At 42.6% G+C, this 26109-nt stretch overlaps 1 protein-coding gene across 1 annotated transcript; it reads left to right on the top strand.

Moving 5' to 3' along the window:
- The first annotated feature begins 425 nt into the window (after positions 1-425).
- PXT1 (peroxisomal testis enriched protein 1) lies at positions 426-26109 on the top strand. Its single transcript, XM_064597536.1, has 3 exons — positions 426-630; positions 18127-18257; positions 25395-26109. The coding sequence occupies exons 1-3, from the start codon at positions 465-467 to the stop codon at positions 25497-25499; spliced, it is 402 nt and encodes a 133-aa protein (XP_064453606.1). The 5' UTR covers positions 426-464; the 3' UTR covers positions 25500-26109.

The raw sequence follows: 26109 nt of genomic DNA, 5'->3' as shown, positions 1-26109 counted from the left end.
TAGAGATGGACTATGTGTATATGGAGAATTAAAGAGAGAATACGAAATCATATACACAACAAGGAAGTAGGACCAAAATTTATTTCATACTCAACCCTCCCCATCTCTAGGTTTTTAATCTATTTTCTTTTGGCTATGCTAATTCATCTGTGTTTTTCTATGCATACTTATTTAGACTGCTCTCTTAGTAGAATGCGGCTATTGAAAAGATGAAGAAAAACTGCCTGGAGATGAGGATGTGGGGTGGTGTTGCAGATCTAAAGATCAACAATATAGAAAGATGTTTATCTAAGTTGAAAAAGAACCTAATTACCCTGTTCCATTTTCCACTCAAAACCATAACCCTTAGATATATATAATAAAGGCTGCTTTTGTATTGTTAGAACACCAATATTCATCAAATACACTGAATATATACTGATGGGGAAGTTCTCTGAAGATGTATTTTTCAACAGGGAAAACACATGAAGAAAAAACATACCATTGTTTGTGAACCTAAAGAACTTCTGAATCCCTCTCCCAAAGTAACAAATTGTTGCAAATCCCTGTGGGTGAAATACAGTTTTCAGAGGGAGTACATGACCCAACTTGTCAGCTCCCAGCCAGTTTCAGCCATGTCAAGGAACCCAGGTAAGATATTATTTATGTTAAGCTAAGATAAATATTCTACTTAGCATGTATTTTTCTTGGTATCGAGGACATAAAATTGGGCCTTAAATAGATTATTTAAACATTAACTGTAAGAAGATAGTGGTAAATCTATTCATCAATGTTCTGAGGTGGTAAAGATCTAAAACTGGCTTTGCCTCATAAATCTCTTAGTGTCTGTTAGCTCTGAATTGTTGATGTGACAACTCATGAAGATGATCCCAGATTAACTAAAATAGATCAAAATTTGTCTTTTAATACAGATTTGTCTTTAACTTGACCTGACAATGTCTACATTGTTAAGTAGAGAAAATTCAGTTTAGGTTCCTCTTTGATTTTGCCAATATGGGAAAGAACATGAAGGAAATACAAACTTCCAATTTTTGTTTTGCAAAAATTTGCGTGATTCCTAAATGCCCCTGAATGTTGGGGAAATTTTTTTTTTAAGATTTTATTTATTTATTTATTTATTTGAGAGAGAGAGCATGAGAGCGGGGAGGGTCAGGGGGAGAAGCAGACTCCCTGCTGAGCAGCGAGCCCGATGCGGGACTCGATCCGGGGAGTCCAGGATCATGACCTGAGCCGAAGGCAGTCGCTTAACCAACTGAGCCACCCAGGCGCCCCTGAATGTTGGAAAATTAAAGACTTGTGTTTTGAAGGGCATTAGGGTATTGGGGTTAAAGGAGTTAAATTTATGGGGGTTTAGACTTTTAGATTAAGAATATGCTAGATACCTGAAAGGAATAATTAAAGCTAATCTCAGACTGTTCTCCAGTTTTAAAGGAATTACATGCCACTGAGAAAGTGGAAATTTCAGGCATCCTGATAGTCTCTTGCCACATATCAAATAAGATACCTGTTTTCCAGAAATAACTGAATTTGACTAAAATACCGAATTTTGATCCGTGCAGGTGTCAACAATGATTTCTCAAAGCCTGAGATTTTTGTCACCTATGAATACCTCCTAGGACATATATTTTGTTTTTTAAATTGAGATGTGATCCGCACACCATAAAGTTCAGCCTTTTAAAGGGCAAAATCCAAAGGTTTTTAGCATATTCATAAAGTCGTGCGATCGTTATCACTATTCTGGAACTTCTGTTTTATCGTAAACTTTTTCCAGTTGTTTCCACACTCAGCTATTACCATTTGAGCCTCACAGAGTCCTCCTCAAGCACCTTCTGAGGTGCCCTTTGGGCGGTCGCCACATTTAAACCAAACTAGTTTCACTTCAAAAGCAGAAGCAGGGTGAAGAATAAAGCGCCTACGTTTGAGTTATAGAGTAACGGCCAACAACCTCATTTACGCTTGTTTTCCCGCCTAGAACTCTCGTTTTACTCTGTAAAATCTTATTTGTGACGGGGGTTTCAGTCCGGTGGGCCACCGGCGTGCGTTCAGGCGCCGCCAAACAATTAGAAACAAGGGATCCGTCGGTGCGAGGTGGTGGCAGACACCGGCCTCCTACCGCCCTCCCGTTCTTTTCCCCGCGCAGGAGGGGGCGGCGCGTTTCTCCCCTCCTATTTTAGGGCATTTAGAGGCGTGCAGACTGAACGCGGCGGTGCGAGAGGGCCCTGGAGGTGTCAGGACGGCGTCAAGAACGCCAAGCCGCAGGGTAACGGGAGGCGCCGAGCACTGGGCTGGGGTGCCCGCGCTCCCGAGCTGCTTCTCGCTTCAGAGGCTACGAGCGAGCCCGGCGCGGCACCGCCCGCGCGGGAGAGCGCTCTGGCCGCCGGGGGCGCCGTGTGCGCCCCTCATTGGCCACGGCGGGCCCACGTGACCTCTGCCGCCAAAACCGCGGGGCGGGGCGCGCGCCTTCCCGCCGGAGAGGCGGCCGGTGCGGCGCGGCGGCTTGCAGGTCCCGCGAAGGTCGCGGGCGGTCGCTCGGAGGACCTGCGGATGCTCTCTGGCTGGGAACCTTCAAGAAAAAAAGGAAGGGGGAAAAAAAAAAAAAAAGGGACGCCTGGGTGGCTCAGTCGATTAAGCGGCTGCCTTCAGCTCAGGTCATGATCCCAGGGTCCTGGGTTCGAGCCCCGCATGGGGCTCCCTGCTCAGTGTGGAGCCTGCTTCTCTCCCTCTGCCCCTCTCCTGCTTGTGTGTGCGTGCTCTCTCTCTCTCTCTGACAAATAAAATATTTTTAGAAAGAAGTCTTAAGTACTGCTCCACGTAAAACTCCTACTGAGGAAGCTGATTACTGAGAGGTCCCCTTATCCCCTCTTTGGCTTTTGGACACAGATTGAAAATGGAAATCACCAGTCATTATTCAGTGACTCGCTGAAGCCGAAATGTGTCTCGGTTCCTTTGGGGAAAGAGACACGTTTGAACGTGTAACTCTCTGGAGAAAGAAAACATGATTTTTGTAAGGGGAACTTGAAGCCGCCTTTTCTTAGAAAAGTTGAGGGGATGCGTAGGATCTTGGCAAGTCCAGAGAAACCATCCTGATACGTCGTTTAAGGGAAATTAGGAACTCCTGGGAAAACAAAACTTAGAGCCGAAAGAGGGCTTTTCCACTTCTAGAAATGTAATAATTACTGGCAGGAAAGGGCAGAATTATGTATATGTGTGTGTGTATATGTATGCATGTAGGTGTATAAGTAGTTTAAATGGGGTATATTGATTGTAGAAGTCAGTAGAGAGTCCAGTTATTCAGCCTCTTTCTCCCTTTGAGAGTGCTTGGATGCTCATTTTTGCCTCTCTCTCTTTTCTTCTAAGTCTCATCAACTCTCCCCCTCTTCCTCTAGATGGACATATTTTTTACTCATTCAAAAAACAAAAAAACGAGGGCCTACTAAATTCCAAACACTGTGCAAGATACTGAGGTGTCGGTGGTGAGCAAAAACATTAACAGTCCCTTCCGACCTGAAGCATACAGTCTGGTAAAGGAGGCAGATAGTAGTCGATTAAACATACTAATGTTAAATATAATGTGATAAGTGCTAAGAAGAGGTCCAGATGTTATAATGGGGCTTTGACCCAGCAGGGAGGTTAGAGAAGGCTTCCCTCAAGATGTAACCCTGGACTGAGACCTGAAGGAGTCAATGACAGTGGGAGTTGCAGGCAGAGGGAGCCCATTAGGCAAGGGAGAGCTGATAGCCTCTCCCTCTTCCAATGACTGCCCATTTCACTCATTTCCACTACACATAAATTAATCTTGCCTCTAGTTATCAAAGACACTTCTTTTTTCTTTCAATTGTTAAGTTCTTAGGGAGTAACTCATAACTAATAATTATTGTTATCGACAACGTATGTATAATAGGTAAGTATGCAATATACACATCTAATATACATTATCATCTCTTGTTTTATATAATAAAAGCATGCAAAGATTTTTTTTTTTAGGATTCCATTTATTTGAGAGAGAGAAAGCGAGAGACAGAGCACAAGCAGAGGGGGAGGAGCAGAGAGAGAGGAAGAAGCAGACCCCCGGATGAGCAAGGAGCCCGCAATAGGGTTCAATTCCAGGACCCCGGGATCATGACCCGAGCTGAAGGGTGACTGAGCCACCCAGGCGTCCCAAAACATTCAATGATTATAACAAAATTTAGAGTATGATGTATCTCAATAGAACTAAAAGCACTATAGATATTCACAGTAGTGAGCGATCACATTATTTTGGAAGATTCAAAAAAGCCATATTGAGAAAGTAATTTTTGAGATGTGATTCAAAGGTAAAATTTGGTCAAACAGAGTAAGAAGGATGGACAGAGAAGTCGAGATATATTCTAAGAGCCTTGAAAAGCACTCCAAAGAGTTTATAGAAACTAAATAGAAATGTTTTATTTCACTTTTAAGGACTTTCCTGAGGTGTTTTTTTTCTTTTCTAACGTTTACCTTGGAAAATTTAAAATCTACAAAAAAGTTGCACACATAAGACTATGGTTAGTCATATACCCTTTGCATGAATTTACCATTTCTTGGTGGAGGGGGCACATTTGCTTTATCTTTTTATCTCTCTCTCCCTCTACATTCATATACACACATACTCACGAATGCAAGTACAGATGTTTTTCTTTGCTACAAAGGAAGTTATAAGATAAAGCTGTAGATCTACTAACTTCATCTCTAAATAATTCCATCTCTAAATAATTTGTCTCCTAAGAACAAAGATTTTTCTGTATAACCACAATACGAGACTCATGAGATACATTTTTTATTTTTATTTTTTAAAGATTTTATTTATTTATTTGACAGAGAGACACAGCGAGAGAGGGAACACAAGCAGTGGGAGTGGGAGAGAGAGAAGCAGGCTTCCCGCTGAGCAGGGAGCCCGATGTGGGGCTCGATCCCAGGACCCTGGGATCATGACCTGAGCTGAAGGCAGACACTTAATGACTGAGCCACCCAGGCACCCCTCAAAATTTAATTTAAAAAGTATCTCATGAGTGGGGCACCTGGGTGGCTCAGTCGTTCGTTAAGTGTCTGCCTTCGGCTCAGGTCATGATCCCAGGGTCCTGGGATCGAGCCCCACATCGGGCTCCCTGCTCAGCGGGAAGCCTGCTTCTCTCTCTCCCACTCCCACTGCTTGTGTTCCCTCTCTCGCTGTGTCTCTCTGTCAAATAAATAAATGAAATAAAAAAAAATTAAATTTTGAGTATTTATGTTACATTAATAATAAATGAATTACTGATTTTAAATGGCTTGCAACAGTGACTGAGACATTAAGTGCTGTATAAGTGTTTGCTTATAAAAACACATTTTCATGGGTAAACTAAAGAATATGAAAATTTTGGCATATGGTGAAAAGTCTTGCATTTTTGTTCCCCGTCTCTTCAGTTCCCACTCTGAAGACTCCTTATTATAGGCAAACATTGTTCTTGATTTTTGGGCATTCTTTATGTAAATAAGAACAATCGTGAATATAGATTTTTATACCCCCTCCCTTTTTAGAGAAAAGGTAGCATACAATGCACACTGTCCTTGTTTTTTCAGTTAACAATATGATTTGTAGATCTTTCTGCATTAATACTTGCAGAGTGTCATTCTTATTTACAATGGCATAATCCATTTTGTGAATATAACAATTTATTTAAATAGTTTACTCTTGATATACATTTAGGTTGTTTCCAATCATTTAATTTTGAAACCAATGCTACAACAAATAATCGTACATATTTGCATTTGTAAAATTTGATAGATACATTGCCCCCCACAGAGGTTGTACCAATTTCACTCCCACCACTAACTGTGGGAGTATCTTTAGGCTTTTGATAAGGTTCTATACCAAGAGGTAAAATATGTGAATGTGAATTATTGTTGATATTTTACAAGTTTAAGTGAAAGATCTGTCTTCAAGAGAAACTAAAAGGGCTTTTCTTAGGTAAACTTATAGAATAGCCAACGTTTTTCATCTAACTCTAACCTTATTTTCTGTCCCTTTCTCTCCACCCCCTTATGCAACTGCATCTTTATAATCATAATAATATCTGTTGGGGATCTTCTATGTGCAGGGCACTGAGCTAGGTCTCAGAGTTATGAAATAGATACAGTCCTCAAGGAATTCACCACTTAGTCAGACATGCACAAAATATAAATAGAAATTATGTTGAGTTCCAGAATGCAAAACACATCTCTCTCTTTGGCACACTTAATCCTTTGTTGCATCCTATCTCCATGTCCTTCCTTTTCTGCCCCTTTGCCTACCCAATTGAGCTACCCAAGTCTTGTTGGCTTCTATATAGCTCCTCATTTCTCCCATTGTGCATTACTGAAATGTATCCAACATGTATTCCATCTTCCTAATGCAGATACTGGATTTTGTATTTCCCAGGTGACATTAATTGATCAGTTAAACTAATAGATGCAAATCATTATGCTTTTGATCAGCACAGGCAGGGTTGGCCCTAAAGCCATTATGAAGTACGTGACCTCCATTTGGAGAGTCTCCCTACTTGGTTGCCCTTTCTTCTCTCTGGGCACCTTGTCTCCTGGGTGAGCTCTCAGACCTCACTGGTACCCTCAAATAATCCTTGGTTGAGTGTCAACTAATCATTAGGGTGTTATTCCAAAATGGCCTGAGATGAGAACGTCATTAATGTGTATAGGTTTCATGATACTCTTGAAAACAACAACAGAAACTGAAATGACAGGCAGAATGGTTGCAATTTTTATCAAAGGGCCATATATTTCACCTACTACGTAAGCCACCTTCTTAGGGGCTTACTCTTGGCTGAGGGGAGTTAATGCACCGAGACCCTGGCCCTCCCTGCCTATCTTCTCCCTCTCCTTCTCTACCCTGTTGTAGGGTTTGGGAACTCTGGGGGCCGTTGCCCTCAGAGCAGTTTTTTTTTTTTAAGATTTTATTTTATTGTAGAGAAAGAGAGAAAGCATGAGTAGAGAGAGGGAAAGAGGGAGAAGGAGAAGGACAGGGAGAGAATCAGACTCCTCGCTGAGCACGGAGCCCACCATGGGGCTCCATCCCAGGACCCTGAGATCATGACCTGAGCTGAAATCGAGAGTTGGAGGCTCAACCGACTGAGCCACCCAGGCACCCTCAGAGCTCTTTACTTTTGAACCCAGCCAGGCAGCCATGGCTCAGTGGCATCTGGCAGTAGGAAAGGGGGCCTGTGAAGTAGGGTGGGTACTCTCCAGTGCCCTTAGACACTCTTCCCTTTGTCTTTTCCCAGTCAGCTCACAGCCTGGCTGTCCCCTTGTGAAAGATTTTTTTTCCAACTGTATCACCCTGCATAGGTTATGCACTTTGTACTCAAGCAGAAGTGGTTCTCACTGGCTGCCCAAAGTATTTAAATGTGTGGAGTCAGGTAATGATGCTGTGTTTTCATTGCATTAAAACTTTTTGTCCAAGCACTCATGTCCATGAGAAAAAATCAACTAGTACTAGAGATGTTGTGGTCAAAAGGGCCTATGCCTGGCACATAGAAGGCCTTCTACATTATTTGTTGAATGAATGAATGAATAAACGAAGGTTAAATTAGTATCCAGCCTCTCCTTCCACCTCCATCCCCATCCCACTGACCCATTTCCAGAAGGGAAACTCTCTAACTGGCTATGGTTTCCAGTTGTGCCGTTTAGTGAGTCTCAGTGCTGTATGCTAGGATCACCTGGGGAGTTTAAAAAAACACACCAATGTGTAGTTTTATTCCCAGACCAACAAAATTGTTTTTTTGTTTTGTTTTGTTTTAAGTCTCTAAGTTGATCATCATATGCAGCCACAGTTGAGAACCACTGTTCTAAATAATGTGTGTTTATTCTTCTATCTCTTGGTTTCTCAAATGGGTGCCATCCATTGATTCTTTTTTCCCCCATTGATTCTTTAACATGACAAATGAGGTTTAGCTCATTACTATACCCTCTCTTCTCATGGTTGATAGTTAAATTATTATTGTAAAACTTCTATTTGTTGTCTTTGGAAACTTCAGTAATTTAAACTCCTCTTTCTCATTTCATATATTTTCAGCACTATCACATGACTCCCCATTTTATAAGACGCAGATACTAACTTCCCTATCCTCTTGCTCACTCAGCCTTCCACACCCTGCTATTTGTCCCTTACACTTTTTAAAAAATTTTTATATAGCCGGAGTTGTTAGCATTTACATTCTGGCCACCAGCCACAAGCAACTCTTCCATGCTTTGTCTATCAGCTGAGTGTAAAAGTTAGAAACCAGTAAACTCGTTTTACATTTTTATACCTATGTAAATATTGCCTAATACCAAGTTCAGTGGGAATAGCTAAGATATTTAATATAAGGCTTATTATATACCTGGCACTTTATGAACGTCAGTTTTTAATATTCATAATAATCGTAGAGTCTTTTTTAACAAATGGGGAAACTGAGGCCCAGAGAAGGTAAGTATCTTGCCTAAGAACAGGACATTAGAAAATAACTGGGCCAAGCCTTGAAGCTTCCCCTATGGGAGGATAGGATAAAAATGTCTTTTCTTTAGGTTCAAGGTTAGGACACCTAGCAGCTGGAAAGAGAATGCCCATCAAGTATATATACACATGTTTTCTTTCTCTTTTTTGGGGAGGGAGGGGTGATGGTTGTCTTTAGCTCCTATTATTATACAACTCTGGTCAGCTTTCTTTTTTCCATTTCTGTTAGTGACTAATTTCAGCCACTTCAGGATCCCCTTCTTTCTCAGCAGATGGTGTAGTTTCCTGCTTCATGTACAAAATTGATGTCGTTGGGGTAAACACCTGAATCTCCTTCTCCCTTGCCCCAGACTTCTTTATCTGAACGTCACATCTTACCTCCTATTCGACCTCAAAGGAAGGGCGCACCCACACCCCTCACCTTTGATTCAAAGTTAATCTTTCCATGTGCTTTCATTCTCATTGCTCCTAAACCTCTGGGACTTTGCCTCAACAACTTGCTCTTCTCTATCTTCTATTTCCATTATTCCTGCTGTAACTCCTCTCCTCAACCTACAAAACCCGCTCAAGACTCTCAACCTAGAAAATTCCTTCGACAAACCTCTTCCTCTTGCTACTGTCTGTTCTCTCTCCTTCCTTCATCAGGGCACCCCTCGGAAGGGTAGTCCATACTTCTTGATGCTTCATCTAGTCTGGTGGCTCAAATTCACACTTCACTGTCGTGCAAACTTCCTTGTAGCCTTCTTGCATGACCCATTCTCTTTTGCTATACTTCAATCCTGGGTGACACCAGCAGTCCTTTTTAAAAAGGGCAGTTTGTCCTTGGTGAGAGACTCTGAGCCTTCCTGAGATTGATCAGTAGTCCCGCTAAATTGAGGCAAACGGTTTTGAAATTATTACTCAGCTCAGGTGTTGTTAGCCATTGAACATTCAACTGTAATACGTTTACTTGATGAAGAAAAGATATGTCCTGTGAAATGAGACAATGACTGTTGATTTTGCACGTGACAGATTTAAATGTTCAAAGTGGTTGAACTTAAAGCACTAGCTAATGGCTTCAAGCTCTCCTAAAAGAAGCTCCTTTCCTCAGCTAAAAGAAAAGGTCGCGCTGAGTTTGAGGTGAGGCCTTGCATCCTGGTAAAGGTGGTTTGTCTCTGCAGAGCGGAGGTGTGTGTTTTCTAATCTGGAAGCAGATGTGTCGGCATGTCTTCACACTCATTTCTGTCCACCCGTTGTGTCAGCATCCAAAGGTAAAAGGTTGTGCAAGACTCTGGGATTTAGGGGTGGTGGCTCCCAGCAATAAAATCCATATATACTGGAGTGATTTTTTTCCTCAAAGTAATCACCCATGAAACAAGGGACGAAAGCTGCAATTGCTTAAAATTTTGCCCAGTCATATAGGTAGAGTACCATGAAGGTGAACACAGAAATACCCTGTTGAAAGGAACTAAAAAACAATTCCTTCATTTTCAACTTAAGCCACATTAAAATTTGCTGCACATTGAGACCATAAACTTCCTGTATTATCTTTTATTGTTTTCTGGACTTTCTCACTGCCTTTCCTTCTCTTCTGCCACATGATTTATAGTTTCCATTTCTTTGAGTTTCCCCCAATTTTCAGCCATACCAGCTCTTCTACCACATTCTCCTTGCTCAGGGGCCTGCCCTTCTAGAGCTGTTCTCTGGCTCCATCTAGTCTCTCTCTGGGCCTCTTGCCCCACTGTCATCCTGGGACTTTCCTTCACCTGGGTTGGATTCACCTTCTGCTAAATCTTCTTTCTCTTTCTTGGTTTAGTCATACTCGGTGTTACTGGGATACTCCCTCAGGAGACCTCCTAAGGAATTCTGCATGGGAGAAAACTTCCTGAGCCCTTGCAGATCTGCAAATGTCTTCATTTGCCTCTCACATATGATTGAGAGTTCAGCTAGACATAGAATTCTAGGTTGAAAATATCTTTTATAAAATTCTCGAGGGCAAAAATGGTTCCTTTATATTCTAGTATTCATTGTTGTTGGGAAGTCAGTGGCCAAACTAATCTGTGTTTCTCTTTGGAGATTTTTAGCATCTCTTACGCCTAGTGTTTTGAAATTGTGAGGTTTTTACTTCCCTATTTGTTGTTCTGAGAACTTGGTGGGGCTTTTGTGTGTGTGTGTGTGTGTGTGTGTTGCGGGGGGGGGACTTTCTAATCTGAAGTTTGGTGTCCTTCAGCTTTGGGAAGCTCTCTTACACTGTTTGCTTTGAAATTTCCCCCCTCTTTCTCTTTTTCTGGCACTCCGATAAATCAGATGCTCATCTTTCCATATTTGCCCTCTACATCACCTATCTCTTCTCTCATATATTTTTCACTTTCTGATTTTTTCCCCCCGAGTGATTTCCTTTGACTTTATTTTTTCAGAACATCCATTGTATTTTGAATTTTGGCAATCATATTTTTACAGTTGGAAAGATTTTGTTCTAAGATTGTTCTTTCTTCATAGCATTCTCTTTTGTTTCTTGAATGTGATATTTTCTTAAATCTCTCAAAATATATGCATTAGAATTGGCAAATATTCTCTTCCATTCCCTAAATTACATGTATTCTTCAGGATTAGTTTTTTTTGTTGTCTTTCTGGTATTTCTCTTGCATTCTGTGGTCCTTTTCAATTGCCTAGTGATCCTTTATTTTAAAGAAATATGGACTGGGTAGCTGGTGTGGGTTTTTTCTGCTGTTGTGTGAGTAGGGCTGTTTTCTTAGGTGGTAACAGTAACTAACACCTATGTAGTGTCTATCCATGTTCGGGGCACTTGTGCAGGGTAAATATATGAACTCATTCAGTCATCTCAACAACCTCTCTATGAGGTAGTTACTATGATATTTCATTAGGCTTAATAATTACATCAATTGTAAAATATAACATCATTTTCTTACACTAAGAAGGTAAATGTTGTTTAAATATGACATGCCATAGATTATAAAATACATTCTGATTTTGGAGGCATTAAAAAATCTTAGGGTTGATGAAATAGTACATTACTATTCTCATCTTACAGTTGGAGAAACTGAGGCACAGAGAGATTAAATAACTTGTCCCAGGTTACATAGTGTTATCTGTAGTGGATTTTACATTTGAACCCAAGTGATCTGGCTTCAGAATTTTACCACTCTGCCTAACTGACTCCCCACTGAGTGGGGACTCAAATGGGGGCATAGGAGGGCTCTGAGTTGGGGGGACTTTAGGGAGATGAGTTAGGGAGCTCACTTTCTAGCCCCAGGTCCCCCAAATGCTACAACAAGGAGACCTTTAATTTGAGGCACCAACATTCATAAAGATGCTTTAGCATTCTCCACAAGATTTGTTCTCTTCCATTAGAGAAGAGCGGTCTGGGTTTTTTTGCCTGAAGTTTGTGTGAGGTATAGTGGCCTGGGGGTGTCAAGGGTACCATGTGGTACAGCTGATCCCCATCAGACTTCTGGTCAATGTGGGGTCTCCCTCTCCCAGCCCTGGGGTTTTAGTGGAGTAAATGGGCTTCCAAACCTCAGGAGCTCCTGTGGTGAGGTCTTGGTGCTTTCTCTGCCTGGCTCATTTGTCCATATCTTGTCTCATCTGCTTTCTGCCTTCCAGAAACACCTATAGATCTCTCATCTGCTGTTGACCCGGTCTCCCATTCTTTTCACTGTTGTGGTTTTATTCTTTTTTTATACATTCATTTTGGTGGTGTCTTGGGAGGGATTAGGGGCAACGGGAAGCCAATGCTTGTGTCCAGCCTTGAGCCACAAGTCCCTAGATCTCAATTTTTAGTGAACAAAATCAAGATTATGAAAGCATGATCACCATAGGAGAAATTAAAATATTCACAGCAGAGAAACACTTATAAAACCTTAGAAGCATGTTTGCTGGAAAGTTTTCTTAAACGCAACTGAAGGGACAGGTGGTCAAAGTTTCTTATGTAAGATTCTCAACACACAGCAATATTTTTTAAAGTGCCAATACATTAAGGCTTATGATATGCTTTATGAAGGAATTATTCTTGCAAAAAGAGTAACCACGTGATTGTCCCAAATTTCCCAGTAGGCCATTTAGACTATGATTTTAGTTTCAGAACTCTGTGTGGATATACACATGTATACAGTCACACAACTTTTCAGCATAGAGCAAGATACTTTTTCCCTCTGGATATTAAAAATTCGATACTTGGAAAATATAGAGTTTTACTTTATGTTTAATTCATTTTGGTCATCTTGTCACAAGACTTTTTACTTCCCCAATATATGACTGTTTTAGAGCTTTGATTTAATGATTTCCTTCCTGTAACCTTATAATATTTCTTATAATATGGTGGCATAGCTATTTTGCTGTGTAAATGTGTATAGGACAGGGATACCGGTCTCTCTTTAGTCGGCAAATAATGCTGACTAAACAGGTTGAGTACAGCAGAGCCTTGAAGCCATTTTGCACTCAACTTTTAAAAAAAATATTTATTTATTTGAGAGAGAGAGAGTATGCTTAGGAGTGTGTCAGCACAAGAGGGGGGGTGGAGGGGGCGGAGGGGAAGGAGCAGCAGAGGGAGAGGGAGAAGCAGGCTTCCCGCTGAGCAGGGAGCCTGATGCAGGGCTGGATCCCAGGACCCTGGATCATGACCTGAGCCGAAGGCAGATGCTTAACTGACTGAGCCACCCCGGTGTCTCTGCATTCAACTTTTAAGAGGAATAGTTAATGACCAGAACCGAAACAAGAGCCACTAGTACCAGGAACCTAATTTTTATTTTATTTTATCATTTAAAAAATATTTTATTTTTATTTATTTATTTTTTAAAGATTGTATGTTTAAGTAATCTCTATACCCCGCATGGGGCTCAAACTCACAACCCCGAGATCAATAGTCACATGCCCCACCGACTGAGCCAGCCAGGTGCCCCAGTAACATAATTTTTTTTTTTTTAAGATTTTATTTATTTGACAGAGGGAGAGACAGCCAGAGAGGGAACACAAGCAGGGGGAGTGGGAGAGGGAGAAGCAGGCTTCTCGCGGAGCAGGGAGCCCGATGCGGGGCTCAATCCCAGGACCCTGGGACCATGACCTGAACTGAAGGCAGACACTTAACGACTGATCCACCCAGGTGCCCCCCTCCCCCCGCGAAACCTAATTTTTAAATTTCACTTTCAAAGTCTGTCCTGAAGCCAGTTTATAGCCAACACAATTTCCTAAGCAGTTTTTCCTACATTTGACAGCTCTGGACAATGATAATTGATACGGATATTGATGATTATTCGTTTGGTTGCAGGGAAGAGAAACCTACTCCGGTCACCTCCAAAAACCTGTGGTTGCTGGTGAGGATGCTTATGAAACAGAACTGAACTTGGAGGGGTCAGGTTCTGAGGCAATTCTGGGGCCAGTCTTTTTTTTTTTTTGAGTTTTGCTTTCCTAATAAGTGTCTGTTCGCTTAGTTCTTCTCTGTCAACTAGGTTCCTCCATCTCTCCTTTCAATGTTTCCTTCCCCTTCATAATTTTTGCTTGCAAATGGATTTGACTTACCCTAGGCCCATCATAATTCTGTAGCATTCCTGGTCCTGCTGCCGATTTTTCTCTTAGTCTCCTGAACGTTGAACAGAGAGGAAGGGACCCTGTTCTTTTTCAGGGCAAGGTTCTGACTACCTGGCCAGCCAGTGGATTATATGTTCTTGGGTCAGTTATCCCATCTCTGATCCAAACAGCTATGGCCTGGGGTTGGAGTGGGGACATGGAAGGAGCTTGATTGCTTAGGCAACATGGCAGATTCTTTTGGAAGGGGGTATGGGCAAGTCAGACAATGATTGGCATCTTTAATGAAAGGACCCTAAGGTGTGTTTCAGGATTCAGAATCATCGTCATCAACACACACATACATACACACAGAGTCATATTCTGTATACCATCGTTAACCAAGTAACATTGCCCATCAGTACATTTTAGAAGGAAATTTCCTTTTCTTTCAAAAAGATTTTTTTTTTAAGATTTTATTTATTTATTTGAGACAGAGAGAATGAGAGAGACAGAGAGCACATGAGAGGGGGAAGGGTCAGAGGGAGAAGCAGGCTCCCTGCCGAGCAGGGAGCCCGATGCGGGACTCGATCCCGGGACTCCAGGATCATGACCTGAGCCGAAGGCAGTCGCTCAACCAACTGAGCCACCCAGGCGCCCTTTCAAAAAGATTTTATTTATTTATTTGAGAGACAGAGACAGAGAGAGAGCATGAGAGGGGGGAGGGTCGGGAGGGTCAGAGGGAGAAGCAGACTCCCTGCTGAGCAGGGAGCCTGATGCGGGACTCGATCCAGGGACTCCAGGATCATGACCTGAGCCGAAGGCAGTCGCTTAACCAACTGAGCCACCCAGGCGCCCTTTCAAAAGGATTTTATTTATTTATTTGAGAGAGAGGAGAGAGCCTGAGTGAGCGAACATGAGCGGGGGGAGGGATAGAGAGAGAGGGAGAAGGAGAAGCAGACTCCCCACTGAGTTTAGAGCCTGATGCGGTGCCCAGTCCCAGGACTCCCAGGTCAGGACCTGAACCGAAGTCAGACACTTAACCAATTGAGCCACCCAGGTGCCCCGAGAAAGAAATTTTCAACAAGCATTGAAAAATGGTTAGGAAACACTGTTTCTCCTGATTCCCCCTTTACCACTCTGACTATTCCTTCTCAGTCATTTTTGTGGGCTTTTGCTCCTTTGCTTACCTTGTTAACCATTAATCTTATCCATTAGCTATATAAACTCTGAAAGATCTCATCCACTCCTGCATTTTTATTGAATAAAGAAATTAAACTCTTGGGCGCCTGGGTGGCTCAGTCGTTAAGCGTCTGCCTTCGGCTCAGGTCATGGTCCCAGGGTCCTGGGATCGAGCCCCACATCGGGCTCCCTGCTCAGCGGGAAGCCTGCTTCTCCCTCCCCCACTCCCCCTGCTTATGTTCCCTCTCTCGCTGTGTCTCTCTCTGTCAAATAAATAAATAAAATCTTAAAAAAAAAAGAAAGAAATTAAACTCTTAAATCTTTAAGTTCTGACATCCCTTGAGCTTCAGATATATACCTTTTTTTTTTTTTTGCTTCAGATATATCCCAGATGCCCGCTAAGATGTCCTACAGGTATCTCAAATTTATAAATGAATTTAAATTACCATCTTCCTCTTTCAACCTGCCTCCTCTGCCTTCTGTACCTGTCCTCCCTTGACTCTCATTCTTTGTACAGGCTGATGGTGCCATCACGTTTCCAGTGTCCTGAGCTGGAAAAGTAAGAATTTCCTTTTCCCTCACTTTTCTCAGCTAATCTATTGCCAAATTCCAGCCTATTCTGCTTCCTAAATATTTATAGAATCTGTTCTCATCACTCCACCCCTGTTGGATTACTTCCGGTTAGTGCTAGTTCAGGCTCTGTAGGCTGAGGTTTAAGAGCATGGACTCTGCAACCAGGCAGACCTGGGTTTAAATCCTGCCTCTCACACTTACGAGCTTTCAAACCCTGGGGAAATTACGCAACCGCTCTAAACCACCAGTCCACAAAGCTGGCTGCCCATGGGAACCACCTGAGGAGCTTTAAATAAAATACTGATGCTTGGCTCAACTGATTTCACTGGAATGGAGTGAGGCCTGAACAGTGCAAATTTTAAAAGCCTCCCCAAGGGATTCCAAGGTGGAGCCACATTTGAAAGGGGCTGCCCTAACCCACAGCTCTCTCTCATTTGTAGCATGGGGTAATGACTGCATGGGGGTCATTGCGAGGGAGTAGTCAGTAAGACAATGCCTGTATGGTCTGGTGTGTGGTAAGCCTGCTAGTTATTGTAAGACAACTCCTATCATCTCTCTGCAGCACTTTGCAGTAGCCTCTTAATGCATTCCCTGCCTTAAGTCTTACCCATCTCCACTCCGATTCTGGAGGGAAAGAGCTAGAAGCAAATCTGATCCTGTCATTTCCTGCTGAAAACCCTCCGGTGGGTCCCCTGCTCTATTGGATAGAGTGGAAGGTCTTGTTTGCCACTCCTCCCCAGCTCGCCCCACCCCCATCTCTCCCTTCTTCTGGCTAATTCTTCATCCTTCATTCTCCACGACTGAACTCAGTTCTCTCATTTTCTTTGGGACCTCTGCCCTGACTCCTCTGTGTAGACCTTGCTCTTACTACCTATAACATGTTGAATTGTAGTTTGTGTCTCTCTCCTGCTAGACTTTGTGAGGACAGGGCTTAGTCTCTCAGTACAAAGCCTGAAAAATCAAAGTCCTCAAATTGTATTGAAACAAAATAGGTTCGATGCAAAATTTGGCGCATCTATGAAGCCATACTTCTATCTACTTTAGCCCAAATTTATTTCCTCCTCCTCTGTATTCCTGAAGCACTTGGTAATTGTTTCATCCCTAACCAGTGGGTTGTAAGCAACTTAAGGACAGAAACCTTGTCTTTATTCTTTGTAAACTCCCCAAAGCAGCCAGCACAGCAGTTTACTCATAGTGTTGCTTAAAAACACTCACCGGTTGGGACGCCTGGGTGGCTCAGTCGGTTAAGCGTCTGCCTTCGGCTCAGGTCATGATCCCAGTGCCCTGGGATCGAGTTCCGCATCAGACTCCTTGCTCAGCAGGGAGCCTGCTTCTCCCTCTTCCTCTGCTGCTCCCCCTGCTTATACCCTTGCCCACTCTCTCTCTCTCTCTAACAAACAAATAAATAAAATCTTTAAAAAAAACCCAACAGAACACTCATTGGTTGTTGGAAGCAAATAAGGTTTGGAGGAACTCATTCAAGGATCATGGATATAAGCATGAAGTAGAAAACTCTGTTTTACAAAACTATAAAGATATAGACCTGCCCTGTCCAATACAATCACTATTAACCGTGTTTGCTTCCTGAGTGCATGAAATGTGGCCCGTTGAGGAACTAAATTTTAAGTTTTATTTATTTACAATTTATTTAAGTTTAAAAACTCATGCTTGATTTCATTGTTGGAAAACTTTTAAGTATGTTTGGAACAACTCGGATGTATGAATCTACCTTTTAAACTGTAAATTGCGGTCACCTGGGTGGCTCAGTTGGTTAAGCAACTGCCTTCGGCTCAGGTCATGATCCTGGAGTCCCAGGATGGAGTCCCACATCGGGCCCCCTGCTCGGCAGGGAGTCTGCTTCTCCCTCTGACCCTCCCCCCTCTCATGCTCTCTCTCTCTCTCATTCTCATTCTCTCTCTCAAATAAATAAATAAGATCTTTTAAAAAAATAAACTGTAAATTGCATGAAATCCAAATACAGATCAAGATTTTGCACTTGGAAAGCAGGATAGCACCTGGATTGAGATGTGCTGTAGGTATTTGTGCTGGATTTGAAAGATTTAAGTATAATAAAAAGAACGTAAAACATATTGGTAATTATCTTATATTGATTACATGTTTAATGGTAATACTTTGGATATACCATCTTAAGTGAAACATATTACTGATGTTACTACTAGATGTTACTACTAGAAAGTTTGAAATTAGTATGTAGTTTGAATTACATTTTTATTGAACAGAGCTAATCTATTCCAATATAAGACTTTGCTTTTCTATAATCATTGATGGTGAGATTTCATCCTTCTCATTGTCTAAGACAGTTTTTAGTGACTAATGGTGAGTGATTTATAGATAGTTAATAATCTCTTTTGAACTCTTTTCTGTCCATGTAGATCATGATCTGCCTTCTCAACCCAAGGAGAGTAGCACTGGCCAGAACCATCACCAGGAGGAAATAATCCACAAGTTGGCCATGCAGTTGAGAAACATCGGGGACAGCATCGATTGTAGGATGGTTCAAGAGGTGAGTCTTCGGTTTCCCCAGCAACGGCCAGTCAGGTAGTGAGGAAGAGCAAACAGAACAATGGCTGTCAAGTGGCTGGGACGCCCAGGAATTAGCAGAACACATGGATTAATAACGTCCAGATCATGAAACATTAGATCTGAAAATTGTGAACCTGAGTCAAAGCCAGTATTTGATCTCACACTTGCTACTCAAACTGTGGTCCATGGACAGCTAGACAGCAGCATCATTTGGCAGCTGGTCAAATGTGCAAAATCTCAGACCCCAGCCTCAGGGCTGGAATCAGAATCTATTTTTTTACATACACCCCAGGAGATCTACGTGCACATTAAAGTGTGAGAAACGTTGCTCCACACCCTGGGCATCAGGCACTTTAAAAGCTTCCCAGCTGAATCTAATGCTCAATCAGGGAGGAAAAACCTCTGCCTTAGTGGTGGTTTTCCTCCTTGAACCGTCCAGAGGTGATGATCTAAGCCCTACTCCTGCTGATTTCTTTGTTTCTCCTGATTAGGAGAGAAGGCAGTGGAGAGAGAATGATATGTGGGCTCCCTGGTGGGGGGTGGGGGACTGCCCTCAGAGCCCAACTTCTTCTTCTTCTTTTTTTAAAAGAATTTATTTATTTATTTATTGAGAGAGAGAGAGATCAATCAGGAGCAGGGCAGAGGGAGAAGCAGGCTTCCCGCTGAGCAGGGAGCCTGATGCGGGGCTCGATCCCAGAACCCCAGGATCATGACCTGAGCCGAAGGGAGACGCTTAACAGACTAAGCCACCCAGGAGTCCCAGAGCCCAACTTCTTTCCCTCAAATGGACCTGTCCTGTGATGAATTCTTGCTCATCGCTGCTGCTGCCATCATGCTGGCTTCAGGGGGTGCCATGTCCTCTTTTATGGTCTGGTCCAAAGGTGGACAATACTCAGCCTTTCCCTCAGATAAAACATTCCCTGAGACAAACGTGAACAAAGGGTCAGAGAATAGGCTGCTGTGAAAATCAAATGAGATAATCCGTGTAAATCACTTAGAACAGAGCCTGACCCACAGAAAAGGATCACTAAATGTTATCTCAGCCAAAAAATTAATTTGTTTTCTGCCTTTGCCCTCTTCATAGTTGGAGTTGACCACCTCTTTGCTATGGATCATTTATCACAGCATACTCCCGATAGTCACCATTTTCCTTCTAGGCTACAGTTTCTTCTGTAGGAGAGTTTTCACTGATGACTGTACTTTGTGAATTCTAGGGAGGTCCTTAGCTCAACATTCCTGCATCTTTATCTCCTAACTCTGAGTGCTCTAATTTTTTTCCCTGAAGAGGAGAGAACAGAGGAGGACAAATCACAACACCTGTTTTCTGTATTTGCCTCAACCCAGTCAAGAGGGCACTGCTCTACGTAACCTCCTATTCCATTTTTCTCCCTCCCTCCCCCCTCTTTCTTTCTTTCTTTCCCTTTCTTTCTTTTCTTTCTTTCTTTCTTTTTCTTTCTTTCTTTCCGTTTGAAGTTGTAATTTACTTATGTCTTAAATTTATGCCTACAGCTTAATAAGTTGACACTGAACTCCCCCAGCTTTTTAAAAAATAAATAACTTTATGGAAGAATAAAATTCACATACTGTACAATTCACCTGTTGAGACTATACAATGAATGGTTTTCAGAATATTCACAGAGCTGTACAACCATCATCAGAATCAACTTTAGAGCATTTTTATCGCCCCAGAAAGACACCCCAGACCCAATAGTTAATAGTCACTTCCGTTTCCTCCCATTTTTGCTCCCAGCCCCACCCATCTCTTCTGTCTCCACGGATTTGCCTATTCTGAATATTTCATGTAAGTGGACTAATACAATATGCCACCTTCCATGTCTGGCTTCTTTCACTTAGCATGTTTTTTTCAAGGTTCATCCATATTGTAACACCCATCAGTATTCTACTTTTTCTTTCCTTTTTTTTTTTTTTAAAGATTTTATTTATTTATTTATTTATTTTTTTTTTTAAAGATTTTATTTATTTATTTGACAGAGAAAGACACAGCGAGAGAGGGAACACAAACGGGGAGTGGGAGAGGGAGAAGCAGACTCCCTGCTGAGCAGGGAGCCTGATGCGGGACTCGATCCAGGGACTCCAGGATCATGACCTGAGCCGAAGGCAGTCACTTAACCAACTGAGCCACCCAGGCGCCCTAAAGATTTTATTTATTTATTTGAGAGAAAGAGAGAGAGATCAGGAGCAGGGTAGAGGGAGAAGCAGACTCCCTGCTGAGCAGGGAGCCTGATGTGGGGCTCCATCCCAGGACACTGGGATCATGACCTGAGCCGAAGGCAGACACTCAACCCACTGAGCCACCCAGGTGCCCTATTCTATTTCTTTTTGCTGCTGAATATTATTCAGTTGTATATATTATCTATTCATCAGTTGATGGACATTTTGGTTGTTTCAACTTTTTGACTGTTATGAATAGCGATGCCATGAACATTTGTGTAGAAGTTTTTGTGTTGACGTATGTTTTCAGTTCTTCGTGGAGCATATCCAGGAATGGAATTGCTGAGTCACAGGGCAGCTTTATATTTAACTTTTTGAGGGACTTCCAGACAGTTTTCCACAGTGGCTGCACCATTTTACATTGTGGCCCAGCAGCAGGATGTGAGGTGACAGTTTCTCCACATCCTTGTCAACATTTGTTGTTAACTGTCTTTTTTATTATAGCCAGCCTGGTGGATGTGGAGTCTCATTGTGGTTTTGATCTGCACTTCCCTGATGGTTAGTGTTGTGTATTTCCTTATGTGCTCATTGCTCATTTGTGTATCTTTGGAGAAATGTCGATTCACATCCTTCGCCCATTTTAAAATTTGGTTATTTATCTTTTTATTATCGAGTTGTAGGAATTCTTTATACATTCTAGTTGTACGTTCCTTATCAGATATCTTATCTGCACATTTTCTCCCATTTTTACTTTTTTGACGGTGTTCTTTGATGAAGTTCAATTTATCTATTTTTTCTTTTGTTTCTCCTGCTTTTGGGGTCATATCTAAGAAACCGTTGCCTAACCCAAAGTCATGAAGATTCACATCCATATGTTCTTCTAAGAGATTTATAGTCTTAGCTCTTAAATTTAGGTCTTTGATCCATTTGGAGTTAGTGTTTGTATATTGGTATGAGTTAAAATTTCATCTTCATTCTTTTGCGTATGGACAACCCAGTTGTCCCAGCACCATTTGTTGAAAGGACTATTCTTTCCCTATTAAATTGCCTTGGCATCCTGGTCAAAAATCAATTGAGCATAAATGTGAGGGTTTATTTCTGGACTCTCCATTCTGTTCCATTGATCTATATGTCTATCCTTATGCCTGCCCTAGCTTTCCCTGCAGCATTTTACAAAGCTGGCTTTGCCCTAGACTTTTTTTTTTTTTAAAGATTTTATTTATTTATTTGACAGACAGAGATACAGCGAGAGAGGGAACACAAGCAGGGGGAGTGGGAGAGGGAGAAGCAGGCTTCCCGCGGAGCAGGGAGCCCGATGCGGGGCTCGATCCCAGGACCCCGGGATCATGACCTGAGCCCAAGGCAGACGCTTAACGACGGAGCCACCCAGGCGCCCCTGGAGTTCTTTAGTTTAATTCCCACCCTCGCCCTGTAAGGCTGGTACTATTATCCCCATTTTACAGATGAAGAAATCAAGGCTTACAGAGGAGGAGGGTAATTTGCCTGAAGTCTCACAGGTTTTAAATGAGCCGACCTGGAAGTTGAACGAAGTCTGCCGGACTCCAGAGATTCTGTATATAGGAGACCACAGAGCCTTCAAGGGGGAAATGCCACCTGCAGGCTTTACCAAGGCTGACAGGTCCCATTATCTGCTCCTAGACATGGTTCCTCTTCCTCCTCCCTTGTTCCTGATCCTCCCCTGGGCTGTTCCTTTTTTTTTTCCTAACAGTTGTAATTGTTTATTTTTTCTTTTCTTTCTTTTTTTTTTAGGATTTATTTCAGAGAGAGTGAGCGAGTGAGAGAAAGAGCACAAGCAGAGGGAGGGGCAGAGAGAGAAGCAGGCTCCCCGCCGAGCAGGGAGCCCGATGCGGGGCTTGATCCCAGGACCCTGGGATCATGACCTGAGCCGAAGGCAGACGCTTAACCGACTGAGCCACCCAGGCGCCCCTGCCCTAGACTTTTAAAGATATCTTGCCCTGGACCCCAAAATTGCCTTTTTGAACACCTTTAAATAGAGCACAGTACATTTAAAAAATAATTTAAAAAATTCCTCCCAAGTTTGGTTCTAAAATGTTCAAGGATTCACTCTGCTGCTTGAAGACTTAAATCAAGCAACTTTAACAGAATTTCAAATCTGCAATGATATATTTCATATATAGTCATCATTTGTTTTCCTTTGTACTCTGTTTAATCAAGTGGTCACATTGATTCTCCAGATGTCTTCCTGTTTTTGGTGTATTTAAAGAAACTTTTATTCTTGCTGTTGGAACTCCCTAGCAAGGAGCTCACTTAGCTATACTTTTGTCTGCTGAATGGATTCTCCTTGAGCTGCCACATAGCTTGATTTCTTGTCCTTTTCACTTAAGCATGTGTTCTTTGTTTCAAATAGGCCTTGATTCTCAAAATAGCATCTTCTGTTTCGCTATTTAGGGGTTTTGAGGGATTTTGGTTCAAGGACCTGGTCTTTTCTTTCTCTTTTTCATCTGTGGCATGTAATTTTCCTAGATATAAAGTATGTTTTGTTTTTATTATATATTTTAAAGATTTATTTGGCAGGGGGAGGGGCAGGGAAAGAGGGAGAGAATCTCAAGCAGACTCCACCCTGAGTGCAGAGCCTAATATGGGGCCTGATTCTGCAACCCTAAGATCACGACTGAGCTGAAACCAAGAGTTGGATGCTTAACCAACTGTGCCACCCAGACGCCCCTAAAGTATGTTTTAAAATAGTCTTCCCGTCACTTTTAGGATCTTAAATATGTCTTTGGGATTTTTTTCTCCATAGGACTCTCTCCTTCTGGGTTCTAGAAACTGTGCTCCCCCCAACCCCATCCCTACAGGCCTAGGAGTGGCAACAGCTCACACATTACCAGCCCAGGGAATTGCACCACCCCGTGTGTCCCCCACCTTTGTACATAGTCTCTTTATTTAACTCTCCCTGATTTATCCTAATTTGAAGTGTGCCATCTGTTTCCTCTGGGACACTGACTGGTACAATAATGCATGTGGAATTTCTTAGTTTGTTAGAAAGAGGGGAGGGAAGCTAACATTTACTAAACAATTTCTTCCAGGTACTCTTTGAAAGACTTTTACGTGTTTCATTCAATTCTCTCAATAATTTTATGGATTAGTGGATTAGTATTTCAGGAGAAGGAGTTGAGGTTCAGAGAGGTTAGGTAACCGAAGGTCACTCAGCAATTAAGTGGCAAAACTGGAATTTACATATATGTAAGAATGAGCATCAGATGAGCATCACATGCTCATGAGCATCTGACTTGGTGCTCCATACATTTTCTCATCTACCTTCCTGGAAGAAGTTCATTCAACTTTCCTAACTGATATCAACTTTAAGGGGAAATAATCCTTTAAAGATTCCCAGTTGCTGACAGGACAAAGCCTAAATTCTTTAGCTTGCTACTATTGGTTTATTACTCATTTATTCATTCATTTATTCAACTAATATTTATTGAGCATCTACTGTGTGTCAGGATCTGTTTAAGTACTGGAGATATGGCAGAGATTAAAAGAGACAAAACTGGGGCACCTGGGTGGCTCAGCGGTGAAGCGGCTGCCTTCGGCTCAGGTCATGATCCCAGGGTGCTGGGATCAAGTCCTGCATCCATCGGGTTCTGTGCTCAGCAGGGAGTCTGCTTCTTCCTCTCCCTCTGCCCCCCTCCTCGTGTGTGTGTGCTCTTTCTCTCAAATAAATAAATAAAATCTTTAAAAAAAATAAATAAAAGAGACAATACTCCCAATCTCATGGAGTTGATATTCTAAAAGGGAGACAAACTATAAGCAAATAAAGTATATAGTTTATCAGACACTGATAAATATTGTGGAGAAAAATACAGCAAGGAAAGGAGTGAGGCGTGTTGGGGGATTTAGAGTTTTAAGTAGAGGAGGGAAGGCCTTACTTAGAGGGTGACTTTTGAGCAAAACCTTGACAGAGGTATGGGAGGGAGCATGGATATCTGGGGGCGAGCAGTGGGGGCAGGTGGAAAGCAAAGACTCTGAGGCAGAAGTGGATCTGGCATGTTTGAAGAAGAGCAAGCAGGCGGTGAGGCTGAGGCTGAGTAAGGGAAAAAGTAGTAAAAGAAACGGTCAGAGCAGTGGTGGGGGCAGATTAGGCAGGGCCCTGAGGTCCCCAGGAGGCCTGAGGCAGAGCCATTGGAGAGCTCTGAGCAGAAGAGGCACCGTTCACAGCCCCCAAGGCTGCTGTGTTGAGAAGAGACCGCAGGAGGAGGGGCAGGGACGGGGAGACCCATTTGTATTGGACCCTCAGCCTTCTCTTCTCTTGATGTTCGCAGATCAACAGTGGTGTTTCCTTACTGCTCCACAGACCTGCTGTGCTCTTTGTCGCCTCCAGCTTCACTCATATTCACCCCCCCCCCCCCACTCAGCTAAGTCCTATCCTTTCTTCCAACCCCAAAGCAAACGTCTTGCTTCTTTGAAAGGACTAAGGAAGTGCTCTGCAAAGCCAGAGGAAGAGATTATCAGCCCTGAAAAGAAGCCCTAATTTGCTGATGGTTAAGATGATGGGAAAACACCTCCAGAGGAAAACTTCCCAAGGCTTGTGGAGGATGTGGCCATTACAAAACAGACGGAGATATTGTCCTGCTCATATGACTCATAAATCCAAGGAGTTTGTGGCATTCATTGAATTAATCCTTCTTCTCTTAAGATTTTATTTATTTGTCAGAGAGAGAGGGAGAGCACAAGCAGGGGAAGCAGCAGGCTGGGGAGAAGCAGACTCCCCGCTGAGCAGGGAGCCCGATGCGGGGCTCGATCCCAGGACCCTGGGATCATGACCTGACCTGAAGGCAGACACTTAACCAACTGAGCCACCCAGGTGTCCCTCACTGAATTAATCTTAATATTGAATTTCTATCTTTGGATTATTCTACTGTTGTTTTTTAAAACCTCTCTCTCTCGCTCTTGTGTTAAACAGGATCTTCAACAGGAAGTCAGGGAGGCACTGGCTCATTTTGTCTTGCTTTTCTTTGGAGGAGTTCATGTGTTGCTGCGCTTTCTCTGGAATAACCACTTGATGTAAAAGGAATGCAAATGCCAACTTCTGCTTTCCTCCTGTCCTCCGAGAAACCCTGAATCCTACTGGAACAGATGGAAGAAGACCCTTCTCCGTCTCCCTCTCTTTTTACCCATCAGTGTTAGTTCACGCCTGCTTTGTTGGAGAATGGCAGACTCCCTGGCCGTTTGTCTGTGCAGAGCGACCAGCTATGAGATGTTTGAGAATGCCTGCTGAGAAAGCCCAAGGAGGCCCTGCCACTTAGAAAACACTAGTGCTGTGGATGGTCCCAGTGCTCCTTATAAGGAAATCTTAAGCATTTTCTTCCATGAGGGAAACTGGATCTAACCCTCAAAGAAATGGGTGCTTTCTCCTGGCCCTTCCCGGGGTACCAGGCCCTCCAGCCAGCTGTTGGCCCCACCCCTCTTGCCTGTGTCCAGATCTGCAGTGCCCTGTTCTTTTACCTCTCTGTCTACCTCATCGTCCCTCTCTTCCCCCTTTTTGAAGTATTACAAGGATTAAGAAAGTTTGTGGTTATAAACTATAAGTTCTATATATACATTTTGAGTTCTTTGTAGGAAGAGTGTTATTTAAAAATTAATAATTTTAAAAATGAAATAAATATTGTTATTTTTTG

Source organism: Mirounga angustirostris, unplaced genomic scaffold (genome assembly GCF_029215605.1).
Source record: "Mirounga angustirostris isolate CCGP_5_RB_7025 unplaced genomic scaffold, mMirAng1.0.hap1 SCAF_8, whole genome shotgun sequence".
NCBI lineage: Eukaryota > Metazoa > Chordata > Mammalia > Carnivora > Phocidae > Mirounga > Mirounga angustirostris.
Note: the sequence above shows the minus strand (reverse complement) of the source record. Positions and strands in the feature narration are given on the sequence as shown.